The 22,642-nt window shown below is 36.9% G+C and overlaps 1 protein-coding gene across 11 annotated transcripts in view; it reads left to right on the top strand.

Moving 5' to 3' along the window:
• ZRANB3 (zinc finger RANBP2-type containing 3) overlaps positions 1-22,018 on the top strand; it is a 52,656-nt gene extending 30,638 nt beyond the window's left edge. For 9 of the 11 annotated variants that reach the window (XM_087733651.1, XM_087733642.1, XM_087733649.1 and 6 more), the window contains 16 exons: positions 1,614-1,699; positions 4,222-4,393; positions 4,786-4,914; positions 6,360-6,479; positions 7,210-7,329; positions 7,837-8,016; positions 9,469-9,621; positions 10,273-10,744; positions 11,703-11,906; positions 12,597-12,688; positions 13,388-13,489; positions 16,191-16,333; positions 17,795-17,938; positions 18,833-19,226; positions 20,502-20,633; positions 21,071-22,018. In XM_087733651.1, coding sequence (XP_087589777.1) covers positions 1,614-1,699; positions 4,222-4,393; positions 4,786-4,914; positions 6,360-6,479; positions 7,210-7,329; positions 7,837-8,016; positions 9,469-9,621; positions 10,273-10,744; positions 11,703-11,906; positions 12,597-12,688; positions 13,388-13,489; positions 16,191-16,333; positions 17,795-17,938; positions 18,833-19,226; positions 20,502-20,633; positions 21,071-21,169 — 2,742 coding nt within the window. In that variant the 3' untranslated portion in view covers positions 21,170-22,018. The remainder of the gene's footprint in view (positions 1-1,613; positions 1,700-4,221; positions 4,394-4,785; positions 4,915-6,359; positions 6,480-7,209; positions 7,330-7,836; positions 8,017-9,468; positions 9,622-10,272; positions 10,745-11,702; positions 11,907-12,596; positions 12,689-13,387; positions 13,490-16,190; positions 16,334-17,794; positions 17,939-18,832; positions 19,227-20,501; positions 20,634-21,070) is intronic. The other 2 variants (XM_087733645.1, XM_087733643.1) reach the window with 2 other exon arrangements.
• Positions 22,019-22,642: the final 624 nt, after the last annotated feature.

Here is a 22,642-nt window from a genome sequence, read left to right as displayed (position 1 = left end):
AGGAAACCAAAAAACACTTGGGTTTTATACTGAACCCAAGAAAACTGCCGTTATCAAATGTGGGAATAAAGGGAATATAAGAGCTGGTTTGTATCCAGGGAACTTATAAGGGTTATATAAATAGTACTTTACACTTTAGAGTTTCTTGTTGTGTAAATAGAACTTATGCCAAGAACCTTTAATAATTTAATGTGTTCAGAGAAGTTATAATTTGAGAAAGATATCCGCTGTATGAAAAAGGGCTTGGTGTATTATGAGTATTTGCTTAAAGCTTTAAAACAAATATTTATATCTATGGGTGTGGATAATTATGAAACTTCCTGCACATGTACTAAAGACATTGCAACCAACCCTGGAAGAAGAACTGAAGTTAGAAAGTGTTATGCTTTTATACAGTGCATTGATACCAAGAGCAGTAAGCAACACTGCTAAAGGTCTTTGAAGGAAATTCCATACAAGCTGTCCTTGATCACAGTAATGGGGTCAAAATTCATGACCAAATGGAAAACAATTTGAGACATTTTTATAGTGATACCAAAGTTCTGCCATGGCTTCTTAAGGCAGAATGTAAAAAGCATGACATTTCTTTAATCAGTTTTGTGTCATAAGCAGAATCTTTCTATGAAGTCTTTAAATGGAATGTGTATAGAAAATGAAAAGCATTATTCATTTATATTTACGTACATTTATAGCAAATAATTACAGGCAGTTTCTTGTTTGGCCTCGATCTATGTGAAAATAGCAGCATTTTACTTCGGCAAATAAATTGATTTTGGTTTTGTTTTTTTTTTTTCTTAATACTGATTTTCAGTTCTCTAACTTCTGTCTTGAAAGAAGCCTGTGAAGAACAAAATTAGGCTGTAGTAATTGTCTTCTTGGGAGAGGTCACTAACATATGATTAAGTAATATGAAAGCGTAAATGGCAGAAGCGATGTACAGTAGACTTAAGAGGATAGCAGGGAAATATATTTAGGAGAGAGCTTTCCATTTTACTGTTGTCTCTGTGCTACCCCTGCTACCCCTCAACAGTGTGTCTTGGATCTAGTAGCGATCTTTGAATCCAGAAAGCTTTGACAGTAAAACAGCTTGTAAAGTAGGATTCTTTCTGGCTAAGGTTGTCTAAACTGATATTTACCTCCTGTTACTCAACCGGGAAGAAAGGTGTGAAATTTCTGGTCTGTATTGACACTGTCTATTTTTTGAAGTAAAACTTAAGAATGAGTAGGTTTTTCATGTATTTTAAGACAACGACTCTTCATGGAATACCTGCACTGAAGCTTTGCAGAAGCCCATGTACCTGGCAAATGACAAAAATTGTAATTTTAGGAATAACATCATCTCATCTGTGTTGTCTTGTTCAGTATAAATATTTTCCAAGTCGTCAGCACTGTGTTATGGCATTCAGGGTGCTCTGTTCTTTGAGGGTTTCCCACAACTGTCCTGTCTCAAGACACATGCATACTCCTATGGAATGGCTTTTGTATGTGTGCCAAGCTGTGTATTTTTTGTGCAACTATTGAATGTAAACTTAACATAATAATCATGTAATAATTATTTCTGAATAGTCTTGCATTTGCAGGCAATTTTTCACTGTGGCTATTTTTTTATACAGCTTTTCATGCAGATTGAGGCACTGTTTCCAAGAAGATTTGGAACTTGGAATGAATATGCCAAAAAATACTGCAATGCTCGTGTCAGGTATTACTGTACTTGCTCATTTATTTTCCTATGAGTGTCTTTGATTTTCTTGTCATGTGAAGTGAGAGAATCGGTAAGTAGTACCTCTGTTGCTGTATCATCCCATCTTGCTTGGAAACCCAGGGTCAGATACCATCTCCTCCATCAAAGAGGGTTGGGAGAAGGATTAAATTGACAGGAGGTTTTATTTGAGGACAAAATTGGCAGCTATTAAAGTTTGAAATAAAGTTTAAGTGCCAGTGTTCCGTTAAGTAACATGATTTACAAATTTACTGTCGTTAGTATGAAGTGTACAGGTCTTACTTTAGAGCTGGAGTTTCAGCTACAGCTGAAACTTAGGGGTTTCTGACTCTGCCTTATGGTCATATCATGCAATAATTTGCATCTCTCTCTATTACGGGATCCAGTCTTTTTGCTATCCCACCGTACTTGGGTGGAAAAAAAGTCCAATACTTGTCTCTGTATTTTACAGATTGACTGAGTAAAAGTAAAGGTATAAAGCTCCCAAAAGCGTGGTAGTGTGTTTGTATTTCTGTTTGAGGGATCGAATATAGGCATTGTAAGTTCTTGCCCACCACCTTGCCTCCAATTTGCTAGGTAACATTGTTCATTACACATTTTTCCACACATGTGCCTAATGAATTTTAACCCGTTTTTATCCCTTGCTTCTTTCATTAATTTTCGTGTGCTTTAAGTTATTAACTTAAGGAGGATTCATTTCCCTCTGACTTGCTTCCCTCAACTTTAGTTTAATGATCGGTTTCTCTAGCTATATTCTAAAATAGAGTAGATAGAAGAAGCTCTGATTTAAAATGCTTAGTTTTACCCATCTGAATCTGTTACAATCTGGAATGAAAGAAGTTATGAGAAGGGAAGAACCTTTGAAAAAATTCTTAGCTAAAACATTTCTTAAGTTGTAACTTTGCATGTATTCAAAACAATAGATTTTATCAGCTAAATTGGCTAGCATTTACGTTTAATTTTTACAGTAATAATTACATGGTTTCATTTTCATATAACTTGTTTTTCTCCCTCCATCATATGCATTTTATCAGCATTTAACTTCAAATAACATTGAAGAGTGCTGTCTAATTTTCAGACAGAGAAATGCTATTTTTTCCATGGTGTTTTGACTGAATACATCTGTAATTTTCACACCACAAGTGTGCGTGGGTACAGCATGGTTAGCTACTCAATCATAGATGATTATCTTATTTTTGGAATACCATAAATGTAATAAAAATCAAGTTCAGGGTTTGGCAAGCTTTCAATAAATAACTTTTTCTTCCTGACTTGGCTGAAACAAAACATCCTGTGGTAATAAACTTGATAGGATTATTTTATGCAGCACTTTATGTGAAAATATTGTGGGTTTTTTTTACTTAGGTGTTCATAGGCACCTGTTTCTAAAGATGAGGTCCAAAGTATTTCTGTCAGGTTTTGCCTACCGTTGCTTTTATATCTCCAGTGCTCAAGCTGGAGGGAGGAAACCTTTCCAAGGACAACCATATAAATAGGCCAAAGAAGGGATACGAGCAAAAGATGTTGCTGCCTTCCATCTACATAGCATTCTGAGCATGTTATGCCAGTACTTCACCAGTGTAGAAGTGAGTCCTTCGGCCCCTTTCACAAATTGTTGTAGGCAGCCAACCAGAACACTGTTGATAAGCTCAGTAAGGCTTAAAATTCTCTAAATGATGTTTTTTAAAAAAAAAAAAATTATCAGTAAAATTACATGCTTGCAACATACTTTCCTGACCTTGGAAAATGCTACCTGGGCTTTTCTCCAAAGGCGGCAAAATCTGTCATGCTCATTATTTCATTATATCTTGGCAATGTTGACAGAGAAAAGCTGCTGTTCCTGCTGCAACACTTCCGTAAAAAACGTCAAAGCAAAGAAAGAACAAGGAAGACTAAGTTAATGAATTCTTTCTCTTTTCAACCTTTAGCTTTTTAACCTTAAACCTACTTCCTCTATTTAACCTCGGTCATTAAATAGTATTGCATTTAAAGATGGTACCTTAAGCTTTAAATCCTGTCTCTGACTGTAACTACGAGGGAATTGTCAGGGAGGGAAACAAAGGAATGTTAATGGTGATATTTGCAGCTTTCATGATAGCTTCCATCTCAGTTGTTCCCCTCTATAATATAATAAAGAGCATTCTCATGGTAGTATATTCTTCTCGTTAGTCCATTGAAAAAAAAGTTATAAAATTATACCTAAAGCTTCTGCTTCCTGTAGAAAGGGAAGCGTAGCGGGGATGATATAGAGGACTGCGTGCATCGGATGGGTAGTAATGCCTGCAGGCAGCAGTATCTGCTGGGAAATTGAAATAGCTCTGACTTCAGCATTGGAAGGAATCAGACAGAAAGCAATCATCTTGTAAACAGGAACACCAAGTGTTGTTATCCAGCACACCTTCATATCTAATAGTGTGTTTTAAAATTAATTATGTACTGAAGGTTTCCATTGAATTTGCAAGAGCTAGTTTCTACCCTCAGTGTTGATTTTTCATTTTCAGGTTTTTTGGTAAAAGAACTCATTGGGACTGTAGAGGAGCTTCAAATTTAGAACAACTACATCAACTTTTAAGTGAAATAATGATCAGAAGACTGAAGAATGATGTTCTAACTCAGTTGCCTCCCAAAGTCAGGCAACGTATTCCATTTGACCTCCCACAAGCTGCAGCTAAGGTAAATTTTCCGCTTTTGCTAAAAACGTATTTGTTAGTAAATGGTAATATCTATGTATTCATATGCATTTATATGTATGCATGTGTATTATATGCAGTTACAAAGAATGTGTGAGTATATAGCATAGCATCTCTGTTATTCTTTTTAAAATCTAACATGAAGAACATGAATATAGCAATTTTTTTGCATCAGATAATGATAAAATTTGTTCTAATTTTAGTATGATCTTCTCCCTTTCCCTTAGATTTTGAATCCTACAGTTACTTTTAGCCAAATTTGATAGAGTTCTCAAAAGTACTCAGTTCTGAAATGTTTCATGCTTGAAATGTACATGTTGAGGTAGGACATGCTTTGTACTCTATATCTAACCACTGATCTCTTCTGCCAATTAGAATTTGAATACCACTTTTGCAGAGTGGGAGAAATTAATGAGAAATCTGAATTCAGATGCCACTGAAAGCCAGTGTTCTCAAGTCATGAATCTAATCACACGCATGTATAAAGAAACAGCCATTGCCAAGGTAAGCATGGAAGTCTCTTCTTAATATATTTAAAATACCCAGTGTGTTTTTAACTTAATAAAATTAGTTGTATTGGCCTGAATACTAGATAAGGTTGGTTGGTTTGTTTTATAATCACAGTGTGGAGAAACCCTCTTTTTCCCTGTCTATGGAATAGGCTGAACCCTAATACAATGACCTGAGCTAAGTGTTAAAACTGTTACTGATTAGATATCCACCAAGCTGGCTGAGACTGTCCGGACGTAGTCTCCCAACAGCACTAAATGCATCTCACAGACTTAGGGATACACTGAAGGTGGGTACTTCAGGAACATACCTGTGTGTCGGTGGCTACTGCAGCTGACCCAGGATGGTGCTGATGCAGCCCTTATGTAGACTGCGTTCTGTCAGTACTGGTTCTCCCCAGGGATAAATGTGGGAGAATAATCCCCTCTAGCTGGTCTCTTTCTGTTTTATCAAATGGGACCCCATGTTCTGTATTTCCACATGTGGTACTGTAGCTTAAGATGTAAGGAAAAACAAGTTAATAACCAAAATCTTTTACATGCCTACTTTCTACCCTGCTATCAGGCTTTATTATGCTAAGCTATTTTTAGAAAAGGATAGGAGAAAAAAAGTTCTGCAGGTTGCTGGAGCAGTAAGAGTTGAGGATCTGACCAACTCCTTCCAATTTTTTTCTCCTTGTCTTAAAAATATCACTGTGGTTCTGTTGCTGTTTCTTCCCCACTTTTCTAGTCTCTCCCCTCTGGTAATCCATTTTCAAACAGGAAATTGAAAGACAAAAAAGAAATCTGAGGACTGCTGAAGTGGGTATTGCATTAACCACTGATCACTGATAAATTTTATTATTAACTGCCATCGTTACTTTAATAGTTTTTGTAAAAGATATTGAAAATTATATTTGACACAAAAGAATTCTATGAATGTTTAAATAGAGCAATATTTTATGATTACGATATCAGGAAAGTATCAGAATTATTCTTTCAGTTTTGATACATGGCTTTATGTGGGTGCAGATACAGAAGTTCTGATTAAACAATCCCTTGTCCATTTGAAATATGTTTGGGCAGAAATCGGTTTTGTTTTTTTTAAATACGGCTTAAAACATCAGACAATGCTATTGTAACTAAAAAGAGTTTTATCTACATCTTAATCTGGAAGAAGTGCCGTGTAATTATGTGATCTTCTGAGGATAAATGGGTTTCTTTCTCTGAAGGAATGAGGTAAGTTTCTCAAAATAGAAAGTTGTGGTATTTTTAAAACAAAAATAACTTGCGTACTTTTATACTTAACAATGTTAGTGTTTGATAAAGTCTTAAATGGGTAACAAAATGTATGGAAATTTACCTTTTTCTATTACAAGAAATTGAAAGACATTAAAATAAAAACTGTCTTTTTGAACATTTTGTATGTCTAACTAATGAAAACGCACTCTCTTACTCCAGGCAGGAGCAGTAAAGGACTATATCAAAATGATGCTTGAAAATGACAAACTGAAGTTTCTAATTTTTGCCCACCACTTAAGCATGCTTCAAGCCTGTACAGAGGCAGTTATAGAAAATAAGGTAATGATTTAACAAATTTATCCTCAGACTTTACTGATACATATGAGCTGTGTTTGAATTCAGTACAACTACCTGTGTGTACAGGAATTTATGGATTTTAAGTATCTACAAATCAGTGCCACTGGATTAAAAGGGATCATGTGGTTTTGAAGAACTGTTTTGTAGTTAAGGATAATGTAAACACTTGTATCTGGTATGATACTTAATTATTATTGAATCAGTGTTGTAGGCAGTTGTGTCCCAAGTTCTTCTACCAATGTGCTTCTGTCTACTTTTTTTTTTTACAGAACACTATCATCTCACTTGAATGTTTAATTCAAAGCAGTAATAATGTTTGCAAACAACCTTCATGTTATTTTGATCATGAACTCTCAGCCATTGCTAAGGAATGGTGGCTAACTTTGCTATTTTATATTGTTATTATTTTGCAAGTGCTTGGAACTTTAATAACTCATGTCAGGGAAATTACAGATTCTTCTGCAGAGCATTCCATTTTAAGATCCCATGTTCATTCTGTCTTCTCCTTTTGTAAACAGGGAATACTAAGTCGTACACTTCTCTATCTAGAGGCTTAATTGTACATCAAAGGGCAAAAGAGTGCTGATGCATCCCTATTCCCATAACAGGAATAGAACAGAAGTTTTCATATTTTCACTGGGGGACAGAGGATGATTGGGTCCAAAAATGGATACTGATAATGTCATTTTGTCTCTATTATGATCTGTTACAGGTTCGCTACATACGAATAGATGGAAGTGTTCCTTCCGCAGAAAGAATACATCTTGTTAATCAGTTTCAGAAGGATCCTGATACCCGGGTTGCTATTTTGAGTATTCAGGCAGCTGGTCAGGTAGGACAAAAAAGAAAATATGTGAAATGAGAAACTTGAAGAATATAGGTACTAAAGTCATTGGTGACTGAAGTGTTTTCCTGAAGGCAGTTTATCTTCATGCGTTATGTATTTTGTAGACTCATGTATTGATTTTTTTGCGCTGTTTTAAGCCTCTATTGAAATTACTTGAGCAAAATCAAGATAAGCAGCAGCATCTCATTCGTGAATAATTAGTAGAAACTCCATTTCTCTAAAAGTACCAGATTAATAAGAAATAAATGTTACTTCCATAACTAAAAACAGTATGCAGTCTTTGCACAATATTGAAGTATTTGTTGAATCTGACTTATATCTATCTGAGGCCCAAGGAAGAAATCAGTGTAACAGGCCCATCTGCTGTCAAGGTGGTCCCTCTTATTTCCATATAAAAATATCCTGTACAACCTTTAGCTTTCTTTAGTTCAGATATTCAGTTGTTTGTGTGTGGAATCTTTTTTCTAAAATGCATCTGCTTGTTTTGTTTAGGGTTTAACTTTCACTGCTGCTACTCACGTTGTGTTTGCTGAATTATATTGGGATCCAGGCCATATTAAGCAAGCAGAAGACAGAGCACACCGAATTGGGCAGTGCAGTTCTGTGAATATTCACTTCCTTATTGCAAAAGGAACAATGGATACTCTTATGTGGGCAATGCTGAATCGCAAGGTATGTGTGGAATAGAACCGAATAATCAAGAACTCGCTGTGGTTAAGATAGCGCTTAAGCGCATGTGCCAAATAACATTCTTGCTTACCTGGAGCACTCTTCTACTATGAGACAAATTGATACACCTAGAACTGCTAATCATTAAAATGCCCGTGTCTGTTCCAAATTAGTCTTTTCTAGCTTTTTGCTCTCCGTTTAAGATCCAAAGATAAATAGGGTAACTCTGCCGAGATGAATGGGATGGTTCACATCTACAGGAGATCCTTGCTTTATCTTCCTTCTAGCTTTTTATTGCTCTGGTTGTTCAATTTACAGTTTCAGGTTGTTTTTTTTTTTTTTACAATAATAACAGCTAGAGTTTGTTGGCTTTGTTTTTGTTTTTTAATTGGATTAATGTTGTGCCTTACTAAATTTCATTTCTGAGAGGCAGAAGCATTCTCAAATAATTCTTCATCAGATCCAAGATTACAGTAACTACCCAGTCCTTGTTAGGAGGAGTAATTACATCCTGCTTTCTTTCTTTACTTGGAAGATCTTTGAGAGTTGACAGGACTAAGAAAAATAATGTGGCTGTTTTGCTTTTGTGACCTTTTTGTAGCCTTTGATACCATTCATTGGTGTATTGTTTTGATAACTGAGGTGTGTTTGTATTCTGTCAGCTCTTGTTTTCTGACATTTCCAGAAGTATCAATGGAGAAAGAACTGCCTTTTAAACCCTAGTTGTCAGAATTGTTTGAGATTGTGGTTACACAGGGTGTCTTCTGATGCTAATGCCAACTTACAATTGTTGTTCCTGCATTTGGCTACTGCTGTGTTGTACTGGTGCAATTGTTTGTATCCATACAGTTAGTAGAGAAACCGATAACCGTTTTTTTGCCAATATATTCCTCTCCTGCTGAAAAGTAATCGCAGTTTAAAGAATCTAGGTACTGCAAACTGTATTTGACATTTCAGTTGGGGAATGACACTCTGTATTCAGATTCCTGTAGGTATCTGAAAAAATCTCAGTCTGTCCAGTACGTTAAGAGTCTCCTTAAACATGGCACGGATGGGTCTCAGTAATTCACCAACAATTTACCATACAAGAGTTCTGTCCCTAAACTGCTTCTTTCAATTAATTCTGCCTTTGTTTGTTTCCACGTGCCAAGCAAAACGTGTAAAGACCGTAAGAGATGTACACAATTGTATATATTCTCTTTCAACTTCAATAAATACTGACTTTTGTATATACCTTTTCACAAGTCGTATTGTGTTAAATATGCTACTTATTGTTATTCTTGCAGAAATGGCTGCCAGAAGAGGAATGGTTTTAATCACTTAAGTTATTTTGAATTACTACAGAGTTTCTTACTTTGCAAATGCTGAATTAAGTTTGCAAGGGAAGCAAATTGAGTGAATATAGGTAAATAAATTTGTTCCAACACGTGAATTATGCAAGTCTTCTTTCTGCAGGCCAAAGTTACAGGCAGCACCTTGAATGGCAAGAAAGAGAAAATGCACGCTGAAGAAGGTGATAAGGAGAAATGGGATTTTTTGAGTTTTGCTGAGACGTGGACCCCAAATGAAAGTCTAGAAGATCCCAAAAATGAACTTTTATTTACGCATGTAAGACTCGAAACTTATGTTTTTCTGTTTTCTTATTTTAAAAAAAATATAACCATTATTCACTTAAGCTTTCTGTGCACTGCAGACTTTACTAATGGAAAAACACTAAATAAGTGGGGAAAAGTAATGTAAATTGCATTTTAAAAATTAGGTGAAGTAGGGGAAAGTGCTCTGCTGGGTATAAATGTCATCTACAGGCTCCCGATGGGTCCTTATGTTATGTTTAGGTGACTGACCCACCCTCAGAGTCAGATAAGACCAAGTAATTTCTGTTTAAATTACAGCTTTATTAGCTGTCCTGCATTTAATTGGCTATTATTTTAAAAACAATGTTTAAAAGCCTTTCCTTGTAACAGGCATCATCAAAAAAGGCACACAGATACCAGTTCTGTTTATTTGTTTTCCGATAGTGCTATTTCAGAATTTTCCTGAGAATATTGAAAATGCTTCTTACAAAACAGAAGAGGAATGTTGAATTGCTCTTTCTGCTAGCTGTTTGTTCTTAAAGGAAGATGCCTTTTGTTTCCACCTCCAAACTAAAAATAGCTTTTTGTATTGGAGAGTAATATTAATGGAGAAAAATCATAATTTTAACAGCTTCTGATGCAGGAATTATAAGTGGGGTTTACCTATTTCTTTCCTCTTTCCTAGTTTGAAAAGGAAAGACAGCATGACATACGTTCTTTCTTCTCCCCAAAATCCTCCACTGAGAAGAAACGCAAACTATTTTCTGATACTGAATCCTTACATAATGATTCAGAATCTTCTGAAGTCACAAAAGAAGAGGATGCAGAGAAGAGCAGTGAAAACCTGGATTCCACAAGAATAAGTGATGTGGATACAATTTGTCATGAAAGTACCTGTGAACGTGAAGCTAAAAGAGCAAGAAGCATAAGCGGATCTACTCCAGTCAACTCCAGTAAGAAAAAGAAAAAATCTTTGACTGGAAGAAAGCCCTCTTTGTTTTCAGAAAAAAACAATGAAGTCTTTCCTTGTGGCTTAAATACGTCAAGCAAAAGTACGGCTTTAAATCATAAAGTTTGGCACTGTAGTGTTTGCACTTATAGTAATAATGAATTGCTCCCTTACTGTGAAATGTGCAATTGCCCTCAAAGCAGTAATGGTAAGTGACCTGTGCTGCAGAGAAAAACATGCATTTTTTGTTTCAGTTGTGATTAGTTTCAGAAAATACAGTCTTCCTAAATATATGAATATACACAAATCCAGGCAAAATACAAAGAATGGTGTCTTTATGTGAACAGATACCCATTAAGTAATCCTTCTTAATTTTGCTTTCCCCAGGGATCTTTTACGTGATTCTAATTTGAAACAAATGCAAAAATCAGATAAATGTTAACAGGATATAAATTCAGTGAGGAAGAATATATGCTCAGTTTTCTTTGCAGCAAATGGAGCTTTCCTTTTCCTTGAGGTTTATGGTTATTCTGAATCCAATGAAATGGCAAACTTTTTCTCTACCTGTCAAAACTGAATGATGTGGTGTAGATGTTTTATTGACTTGGGTATTGTATATTTGTCGTGAGAGACGTTACCTAGAAAATATGGCATTTCTTGCTCCAACAGGTCAGAGTAGACGTCGTTTATTAAATGTATTTAATCTATCTGGAAACTTAATAGAACATTTTTATAAATCTGTCCCCATATTTGCCATTTCAATTGCAAAGGAAGGAGTAAGGTTCTTTTTCTTTCTTTTTTTTTATTTTATTTAAGTCTCTGTGCTTGTTCAAGTAAGGACAACTTCTGAATTTCACAGGTATAGATCAATGCCTGGAAAACTACTTTGTGTGTTTATGGTATACAATAACTGTATATAATATAGAATTGCTAACTGTGTTATTTATTGCATATATTTTGACATTAAGCTGCGTGCATGAAATTGCATACATGGAAAATTTGTTCCATGTGTTTATTAAAGGTAGCTCTGCTTTCCTAAGTAGTTGCACCATTAGAGAATAAAATGCAATTTCTTTGTATTTCAATTACGTAGTCCTGTCTCCAGATTAGGTTCCTGTTTGTATGGGTAGCATAAATAATTGCTTTTCTTGTTTCCTCATCTATAGTTGAGAGAGATTGTGAAGTTCCCACTAGCCAGACTGAGGAAGATCTGTCAAAGGACTCCAGAAGAAATGAAGAGAGCGCAGTGTGCAATGCTGAAGATACAAGAGAAGATTTTGGGGAAACGGTGACCCAGCAATTTGTTGAATTCAGTGAACAGGAAACTGTTGAAATTGAAAATGAAGAAAGTGAAAAAAAGTGTGGAGACGGTAAAGTCGGACTCCTATGAAAGAAAGATCATATCCTGTTGTGAAACTGTATTAAATGCCTCTAGCATGAAAAATAACTTTTAAACAAAAACCTACACATTTGAAAGATAGACAGAAGTACATACACTTGCACATGACTTTCTTGTTTTAGTCTGGAATGTTTAGTGAATTTTGATGATGGATAAACGAAGCCTTTCCATACAACTCCTGCAGCAATAAGAGTTTTTGGCTGACATAAGAACTATGTCAAACTAGCAACTGTGAACCTGTATAGTTTTATTGAAACTTATGATGGCATGTACTTGTGTTCAGGAGAGCCACAGGCAAAACAGATGATAGGTAATTCAGGAGAAACAGGAAAAAAAAAATCAAACTCAAACCACAAATATCTTAATAGCTTGCTGCTTGAGCTGTGTATCTTATTATCTTGTTCTGCAATTAGATACAGAATCCTGACGTGGTATATGTTCTCCTGGGTTTTGTTCCATGATTGCTGAACATTTGAAGAAAAAACAAAAAAAGGAAATATTTACAATGTTCATACAAAAATGTGTTTGCATGTACACCAAATTGGGGAATTTCACAAATAACTTCTTAAAAACACATATAATATTTTTACTGCCTGAGTAGACAGAATGAAATGAATGAAGAAAAAAAACTTTCCAATGTCAACATTGTTTCTCTTTATAGGAGGTGTAGATAAATCAGACACGTTTCCAGTATATGATGGGCTTATGTTTTGTGCAAGCAGAAATACTGATAGAATTCACCTCTATACAAAGGTAAACCTGAAATATGCATGTTCATTATAATTTTAAAATTACAAAGTAAAATGTTGTCCTGTGAAACATATATATATTATATTTGATATGAAAAGACCAGTATTTTCGTATTAACTGGTATGTATAAAAATTAGGTAGTTTATCATTCTAGTTCTTTTTCTCAGTGGAATTAAGTAATAATTCCCTAGATATATAGCTTCTAACACTTCTCTTAGCTTACAAAATGAGGCTAATACATTAGAGATATGATCAGATCATCTGTTAGAAATGCAAGTGATAGTTGTTTAAGATTCCTTTATTTTATTATAGTGTCTTATCACAAAATATTTTTAATAGAAGAACATTAAAAATTAAAGTAAAAATGATGTTTCCCTTGGAAATTCAGTCAAGAGGATTATAATTTCAGTTTCTTAATTTAAGGCAGTTCATGTGTCTGAACTATTTGCAAAGAAAAATTTCAGATATTTTCAAAGTTAAAATTTTCACCCTGTTTACTTTCAGATATATTAATGTGAATCTGTGTTTCTTGCCTCTGTGGTATTATCACACATCTGTGGCTTTTTTTTTTTTTTCTGGAAAAATCTTACCTTGAGGGACTAAATTTAGTAGGAAGGGAAGATAATTCTCTTGAAACAGATAATATTTTTTTTCTAGATTGTGCTACATTGCATCTGTAAACAAAACTGTTTGCTTGTCTAGGATGGTGAACCACTGAATCATAATTTCATTCCATTGGACATACAGCTGGATAACTGGGAGGATTTACCAGAGACTTTCCAGCATAAACGAAATCGTTCATCGGTAAGAACAAATTCTACTGGCACAGTAATATAATATTTAATATGGAGTGCTTTGACTTATTTTTTTAAAATAAATGCAGAACACTTCTAGGCCTTGGGATCCTAGGCACAGTTTCATCAATGCAAGCAGATCTCATAAATGTTGATGTGAATATTAATTATGCAGTCTGTTACTTTGGCAAGTTATCATGCCTCCTGTTAACATTTCGGTAGGTGGAATCAACCAGGCGTCATTTAATTTCTCATTTACAGGATTAGTAACTAACATTCATAAGTCAACAAAATAGCATTTTAAAGGTTATGAATTAAACGGGGCACATTATGAATAAGAATGTGCTAGATTGTATCAGAGCTGCAGTTCTGAGCAGGCCTCCACTCTCACTTCTTCCTTTGGTCTTCTAACAATGTTCAAAGCAGTGTAGGGCACAGCTCCACTGAGACATGTAGCTTCAGTTAATTCGGTAATAAAGATCACGTTCATAATGGTGTTTGAGAAGAACATTAACACGTAACCCCAAGTACTCAAGTAAGGAAATACAGAATGTGAATTGGATGTGCAATATTATCAGCTTAACACAGTTTTCTTAACTGTTTTCTCCATTTAAAGAGAAATATAGTTTGGAAAATCAAATTCTATCGTCTAGGAACAAAACTGATTCTTTTTGGTAGGTTCTCCAGCAAGGCTGGAATTTAAATTTGTAAGAGGGATACCTGACTGATTCAACCAGCAGTTTTGTAAAGCAGTTAATGAGTGGGTAACACAAATGTTGCCAAAGGATTTCAAAGCTATTTGCTAAACTGAAAAGACAAGTTAAGAATCCCATGTTTGTGGGCAGGGGGTGGCACTCTCTTATGGAACTTCCTGCTCCTCAGCCATCTCCTCTAGATTAGAAGATCCATATTAGTAAACGCTCTCCAAAAGAATCAAGGAAATGCCATGTTGTTTCTGTTTCCATTATATGCTGCCATTTCATTGACTTCTTTCTTGCTGCTCCAGCTCTGAGGAAGTGAGACTCATCTGTACACTTTTACATTTGCCATGTAAAAATACTCCAAGGCGAAAAAGAAAATCATTGCCGTGTTGTAATCTTGAAGTATGGAAGTTTGTTCCCGGATGAAGCTGAAGTCACGATTAAGTCCCTACTGCACAATATATTTATTCTTTCCATAGTCCGTGTTCAGAAGCAGCGTGATACTCACTGCTATAGGTAGTTGCAAGTCAGTGAGGAAGAGAGTGGAAAAACGGAATGGAAAAAAAAACACAACCCAAGCTGCTTGTTCAATCGTCATATTGTTACTCCCATTTATTTTCTGTTGTAGAGATGAGGGTGGGATGAAATAATTTTTCCCCTACACACATTCTAAAGCAAGCAGCCATGTTATAAATTCTAAGTTCCAATGTAGGAACAGTTTTTTCCTTCACTTCCTCACTGTTCTGTGGTTATAATTATTAAAGAAATCAGTTAATAATTGATTAATGTCAGCTTACAGCACCAAAGTTTTGGGGTTTTTTTGTGGCCTCCCAGCCTGTAAAAAAAATATTAGGTTCAGTACCAGAAATCAAGTCCTTCTGAGCCTTTTATTTTATTATACTTTCAAATTCTAAATGCAAAATAAGGACAGGTGAAGAATATTATGCTCTGTTCTCAATTTCCTTTCTGGAATATTTTGTTAAACAGTTCATCAGTTTTTCCTCAGGATCCTGTGGTTGTGTCAATTTGAGATTACTGTGAAAGATGATGAATTGCAGGTTAAACTGCTCAGAACTGTTGCCCTTTGAATATTTTGATGGTAAAACATGTCTCTACTTGCTAGTCAGATCTTTGTGTGCTGCACTGAAATGCCACAGAAAAGAGGATGGCAGTATTGCCATAAAGAGAGATGCGTAATTAAGATAATATGGTGATCTGATTTCTTATGTCATTAATTGCTAATTTACTATAATAATGGTTTTTACGTATGTTTTTCTGATACTGTATTATTGCAAAGGAATATAGTAACCTCAAAGCAAGTATGTCAGTGATTCTGTTAAAATTTTACAAGTTGGAAAACTTTTATGAGAAATGGACTAATACCTAGTTGAGTTGAACAGCTCTTCCAGTTCATCTGTAGCTAAGCCTTCCACACCGACATTAGGGGCTGTACACGACAGACTGTTAATCTGGAGTGAAGCATGTATCAGAAGGTTAGAGGAAAGAAAAAAGGTTGTCCGTAAACCCAATTATAAATGCTGTTCAAATGATGGGAGGAAACTTTCCTTTTCCGAGAGGCCTGCTGGAACAGGGAGAACGGTTGCTGTAAGAAGAAAACTCTTTTGCATGTCTCTTTTTTCTCCATCGGCAAAGTCTTCCTTACACAAGAAATGTTTGCCTGAGGCTTTATCAAGAAACCTTTCTCCTATCGCTACACCGTAGATTAGTAAAGGCCATTTCTGGCCTTATTTTCTACCTTCTGGATCAACACACCTATTGTAGCAAAATTGTTATTTTAGACAAAGCCAAAGCTGTTGGAGTCCTTCAGCAGATGGGGGGGGGTGGCAGGGGGCTGCAGCTTGTATGAAAAATGACTTGAAGGGACTGTTTCTGATAATACCGGCTGTTTTCATCCAGTTTTGAATGTATTAATTCATAGCAAGCTTTCACCATAATTAAACAGTTCTGTGTAATGCTTGTCATGCTGCTGACAGTAGCATTCTCTACCAGATACTGAGGTTTGTGAAAGAATGGAGTCATCTAACAGCAATGAAACAGAAGATTGTCAGAAAAAGCGGTCAGATATTTTGTAGTCCTATTCATGCTGCTGAGGAGTTGGCTAAAAAGCAGTCAGTGGTCAGCAGCACAAAAAGGTATGTGTGTTTAATTTTTCTTCGTCTTACTAATGGCTGCAGGAAGTTTGATGTATTGAACGTAACTTTCAGTGGAACGACGCCGAGACTGAACTGGTGGTTCGATGATTGCTTGTCGCATAGTGACAAACGTAGGCAACCGAGCACGTCAGTAAATCTGTTGGAATGGAAGTGTCTGCTTCCCTGTCCGGCACTGTGCTGCATTCCGCAGCTGTTCTGGCTTTGCTGCACTGCATATTTAAACAGCTGGAACTTGCCGGAGATTTTTGAGGAAAAATCATGACCTCAGGGACTCGAAAGAAAAGAAAAAAATCTTGTGGAAGCAGGAATAAATCGTTACTTGCCATCAATGATATAATGCTTTATTCATAATTCACAGCTTACTCCAACCCTTTCTGATACTCATTCTTGCTTTAAGCAATTCTGTTCTCTGTGGATGACATTTCTCAAAATTATTGTTTTCCTTGCTGGGTGTCACTGAAAAGGCCTAGTGTTTAATCCTTGTTAAAATCTAGATTTACCTTTTTTCCACTTTCTTTCCTTTTTCTGATACGCTGCCTTCCCTGACAGACATTTGCAGCTTCAGTGTTGTCATTGCTCTCCACAAAACTTCTCATGCGTACAGGTTAACTCACCAAGGTGCCTCTGCAAACTATCTAAAACCTTTTTATTCCTCTCAGTCCCTACTGTTAAATTCTCCAGAGTGACTCTGTTTTGGCTGTAGGTAAGAATTCAAGTAAGTAAATAGAGTTTGTAATTCCAGTAGTATAAGGAGAACCAGCAGGTAGTGTTTCCTAACCTGTTGCCGGATTGTCTCCTTCCATGAAATGTAGGAAAGATCTAACTGTCAACTGTGTTAGAAAATCTACTGTAACCTACAGCGGTCTTCTAAGATATATAAGTATATAGGGTTTGCCATGTGTTATAGTACAGGGAGGTGTACTTATGAGAAGTTGTCTGAATAGTGGGTTTTGGAAGCACGATCAGAGTGAAGCAATTTTAGGAGTTTTACTTAAGAGCAGTGGTGTTTTGTACGTTTTCACATTAAAATAAAGAAGTGAGTTCAAAGATAACTAACAGAGCAAGGAGTCCTCCAGAGCTTGTAGAGCTTCTTGTATGAGCTAGAGTATCAGTGAGACTCCACCTCACGGAAACAAAATGGCGTCCAGAGTTCACTGTCAGGCAATATCGAATTGCTTTTATTTTCATTTTGGTATATACAAAACAACTTACCTGTTTGCTGGTTAGAGCTGAATCTGGTTTTAGGAAAAGATATCTTAGGCCATACGGAAGTATTCTGGTGAAGTATGTTTTTCCCAAACTTTATTAATCTCTCATCTGGGAAATGAGGAATGTTTTAAGAGAATATGCCGTACCAATCTTGCTGCAGCCAAGAGTGAATGTTCTTTGAGGGACATGGTTCCCTTTGTAGTATATTGACAGAATTCTGAATTATTTTAGGTATGTGACCAAGGAGGACGTAGCAGCAGCCTCGCTGAGCAAAGCTAGCAGCAGTGGGGGCAGCGTGCGCCTCATCTCCAAAGAAAGTGGGGTTTGCCTGAAGAACGAAAATGCTTCTGTTGAACAATCGGGTCATTCCACAAAGTAAGTTCCTTAATGCAATAAGGTGATTAAGCTGTTTCCTCACAGATTTTTTTTTTTTTTTTAAGTAGCAAAATTATTTGCTGTGAGTGTTTACCTTGCTAAAATGTAGTGTAGTGTTTAGATAAGAAACTCGCTGTAGTGCTAATGAGCTATGCTTTATTCTCATAACAGTTCAGATTACATCTGTTGTCTGCTGATATAGCTGCTAATTTAACTGAGTCTGATTAAAATGAAACAAGAAAATAGTTACACGATTCAGTTAAGGAGAAAACAATGTTAGCTCAGGCCTGCTTGTGAGGTCAACAGCAAATTGGGGACACCAAATTTTCTTCTGTTCTGCCTCAAAATTTAGAAAAAGGGAGAAAAGAACATGAAAATTCTAGACAGAAAATGCCCTCTTAAAAAAACTCTATTAAACAAGCAGCGTGTATGTGTCCTGCCTGGAGGTAAGCCTTGTTTAGCGTAGGAAATGGATAGGTAGCCGTGAAGGTTGCGTAGAAAAAACAGGATGTTTCCTTTGACTTTTTTACTTCGGTTAAAGAGGGGGCTGAAATGTTTTACGTTTATATGTGTACATGCCTGATAGAAACCACCATTTCTTTATAAATACAGCATTAATTCCACTAATAATTCAGCATACATGTGTAAATGTAGCAAGATGTGCAAAAGAAAAATGTCTGTTATATTGTCAAATTTTTTTTTTTATTTAAATGGAAACGTAAACCAAGTAGATGATTTTCACTGTGCAGGTATCAATCCGAGCAAGATATTATTCCAACGAAAACTGGTATTTCAGAGCATAAAATGGAAATATACAGTGCATACAAAAACCTACTGAATTGTGTTGCTGAATACCTCCTTTATTAACAGCTCTACTTTGTTCTCTGCAAACAGGTTGCTTTCAGAAAATGGAAAAGGCCCGTCAGCTCTACATGCAGAGCGGCCTGAAGCTGAAGGCTCCTCCCTGTCCAAAGGCTATTTGCAGGCCTTGGACAGCCAGGGGAACCCACTCTGTCTCAGCTGTCAACAGCCAACAGCTCAGCTTGAGCCGGGCTGCCAGGCCCGCGCTTGGGATACGCGATTCTGCTCTCACGCCTGCCAGGAGGACTTCTCGATTCGCTCTAGTCAGAGCTACCTGAGGACTAAAGTGTTTGAAATCGAACACGGTGTTTGCCAGTTTTGTAATCAAAACGCCCAGGAGCTTTATCTCAGCATCAGAGATGCGCCCAAGAGTCAGCGTAAGAAACTTCTGGAGAGTTCTTGGATGTCTCACCTTCCACTTGGGCAGGTAATAATACTGATTTTTAAGCAGTAACAGCTAATCTGTGTATTCCCATAGCAGATAGTTCAGAGAAATCCAAAATGTTCTTCTTACAGGTTGAAGATGGAAGGTTAACCTAGCACCAAAAACAGAATAAGAAAAACAAAATCTTAAACACAAAAACCCCCCATGTCTTGTAACATGTTTTTCATTGCTGAAAGGCACAGGCATCAGAATTCAGATTCCTTAGGGATGTGAATATTGCAGACAGATTTACTTGAAATGTGCTTTATTAACAAACTTTCTGGTTATGAAACAATTTAAGAATGGATGTAGTCTAGTAGTACTAGGTTATTCCGACTTTGCAGAATGGTTGGTAGGAGCTTAACAAAAGCCAGTTGTCACAGCTCCTCTCAGTATCGCCTCAAAATGCATTAAAATACCACAATTCTTTTGTGGTTGTGATTGCTTCTTCACTGACTTGAAGGCAGTGGAGCAGGGGGGAGGAATATTCCTACGTAAAGTGGTATTTTCAGTCAGAAACTAAAATGCTATTTCATTTTCTGCTGCAAAGCTGAAATTCTGCTTCAGAAGTTACTGGTTCTAACTTGTTTAAATAAATTCTGCAGACACCCATTGAAACTTGCAAAAGAAAAAGTAATTTACTCTCACTTGTCGTATGCATGAGCTCAGTTTTGTTGCTTGCGGCTTGTTAAAATAAGGTGGTGCGCATCTAAAAGACTGAGAGGAGAAGTCTTGTGGCGTAAGGGTTTCTTACAGCCTGCTAAGTCAGCAGAACTCTCTGTTGTGTCTAAGTTACCTTTCTGAAAGCTGGCGTAGGGCTTTATCACCTAAGGTTTCTCAGTGCTCCTTATTACAATTCCCACTGTCTCAATCAAAAACTTAAGTGACAAACACCCAGTTAGAGTCCCCTTCTTTAAGCTGTTGCGCATTTTTACTTGTGTATATTTGGTTTTAGTATCAGCACTTGACGACAAAATGGCGTTGAAGATCCTTTACTGTACCAATCAAGAAAATTGAACCTTTCGTTCTGTTTTTCCTTGATCCACTGCGATGCGCTTCAGCACGCTGCAGGCTAGGTGAAAATATGCCAACTAAATTTACAGTTGTTTGCTTGTCCAGTGGGAGTAACAAAAAAATGCTAACGCTTACTTTCTTTCTCTTGGTGAGAACTACGAACAGCTATTTCCCTGCATTATTGTCTTCTTCTGATGGCAGAACATAGATGTAGTTCAGAAGGAATATCTAATGCTTCTGGTGTCATGTCCTTTGTTACTGCAGTTGAATGAAATTATCACAAACCCAACAGAAGGCCAGTTCTGGCAGGTAGACCACATCAAGCCCGTCTACAGTGGAGGAGGACAGTGCTCCCTGGAAAACCTTCAAACTCTATGTACAGCCTGCCACAGAGAGGTCAGTATGGTCTGGTCTGGGCAGAAACCCTCACCCTCTCGCAGGGAAATGCCATGGAACCTGCACTGGGGCGGTATTTACCACATTGCAGAAGTATTTAGGGCGCAGGGACCCCTGGAGGTACCACAGCCTGAGCCCGGGCTCGGGGCGGGGCTCTTGCCCCTCCCGTAGGCAGCAGAAGGCAGTAATCAGGTTCCTCCTCAGCCCTGTGCTCCCAGCCTCTCCATCCCATACAGCGAAGATGAAAGGAAGCATTAAACCGTTAAAACAGTTTCCTCAGGATTTGGGAAAATGTCACCTTAATAAACATTTGCATTTTGTTACGTTGTCTACTGCAAAATTAGACTGAAGTTTAACTGTGGGCTAATGCTCTCCATCGAGCACGCTGTTGCCAAGTGACACTCCTTACTGAACAGACCCATCCTTCTCTTTTGCAGAGAACTGCAAAACAGGCCAAGGAAAGAAGCCAGATGAAGAGACGTTCTTTAGCTACAAAATATGGCTGTGATATCACAAAATTTTTTGTGAAGATGTAAAATGCAAAATATATTCAATTATGTTATAAGTCAGAAATGACTACAGTTACACGGTTTTCCTCATGCACTGATTTAAAAAAAAAAATATATCTTTGCAGTCTGTCATGCTGTTGGTAGAGGGAAGAAAATATGGAATCGAACCCAAGAAATCATTTGTACCACTAATTGTCAGGGGGCTTTGGGTGAGTGCATCCAAGGTATGTGATCGTGGTTATATTTTTATGACCCTGTGGTTGAAAGCTAAATTTCTGTGTGTAACTTCAACGCGCTTTTGAAGCGCGCTGTTAATGCACTGTTTTCCCGTTACAGTGTGGTTATAGCTGCAAGAACTCGAGGAAGTTCTGTTGAAACTTCTGTTGGTGTTGCAGGGTTCAGTTGTATTGGGGACATTAGGAACCAAGAAGATACCTTAGTTTAAATTCTTTTCCTTGTTCGCATATCAACATTACTGGAGAAAATACAGGCTCTGCTATCTATTATGACAAAAATAGCATGAGTCGAGTGATTTGTCTCTTCTAAAGCTGCCTCATACCTACACCATGTATTAGTTAGCCTTGGGAATGCTCTGATCAGCCATGAACGGCCTGTCGTTGGCACTGGGCCTGACTGACTTACAGGACTTCAGCATTTAGAATTAATGTCTGCCAAAATCTGTTTTTACTTAAACCAGCTTGCATTAAAAACTTACTCATGCTAGGGAACAATAAATATTACCAATTCTCTCATCAAAGGTAGTTTCTGGCACATGCTACAGGTGCATTCTCCTTAGCAGGATCGCAGAGATGCTGGTTATTTTGGACTGTTTCTGTGGCTTTCTTTACGGTTACTTCAATAAATAAGTTTCTCTTTTTCCTGGTGATCTTTTTTTGTTATATCAGTCTCTCTCCCACCCCTTGAATGCCATAAGGCAGCAGTAAGTTCATAAACCACATCTGTACACTACACAGCTTTTTCTGAAAGTACATGACTGCAATTTCAAGTAGATCTAGTTAACCCAGAAAGCATTTCAGCTTATTTTATCCTTATGAGAAAAACTCCCAAGTTTTAAACATATTCTTTTTCTCTCTTAAAGATTTAAGAGAAGGTAGTGTTGTGACTGCACTGTCTTCTGTGGAGGAAAACTAACTGGGCTCTTCCAGCAAAGACACAAACGTCTTTAGGCAACTGTCTGGAAAAAAGGCATTACACGATGTTTGTGGTCTCTGAGTACGCTGAAAGGAGTCGTCTCTTCAGCAGTTTAAAAGACCAAGTCAGTGTAGCTGGATAACCAAGTTTATACAGCCTTTACAAGAAGATGCACTTTGATGTACAATTTCATGAAGACAGCACGTCAGGAGAGGAGGAAACCAAGAGTATCAGGGAGGATGCTTAAGTTAAAGAGTATGTATTCAGTAATTAGCCTAGTGCAATTTCTTCTGAAGAAGCTAGGCCATTAAACAGCAGCTAAATTGGTCTTTGTCCTTCCCATCCCTT

This window comes from Nipponia nippon, unplaced genomic scaffold (assembly GCF_047370975.1).
Source record: "Nipponia nippon isolate SJK-2023a ecotype South Korea unplaced genomic scaffold, ASM4737097v1 scaffold_5, whole genome shotgun sequence".
NCBI lineage: Eukaryota > Metazoa > Chordata > Aves > Pelecaniformes > Threskiornithidae > Nipponia > Nipponia nippon.
Note: the sequence above shows the minus strand (reverse complement) of the source record. Positions and strands in the feature narration are given on the sequence as shown.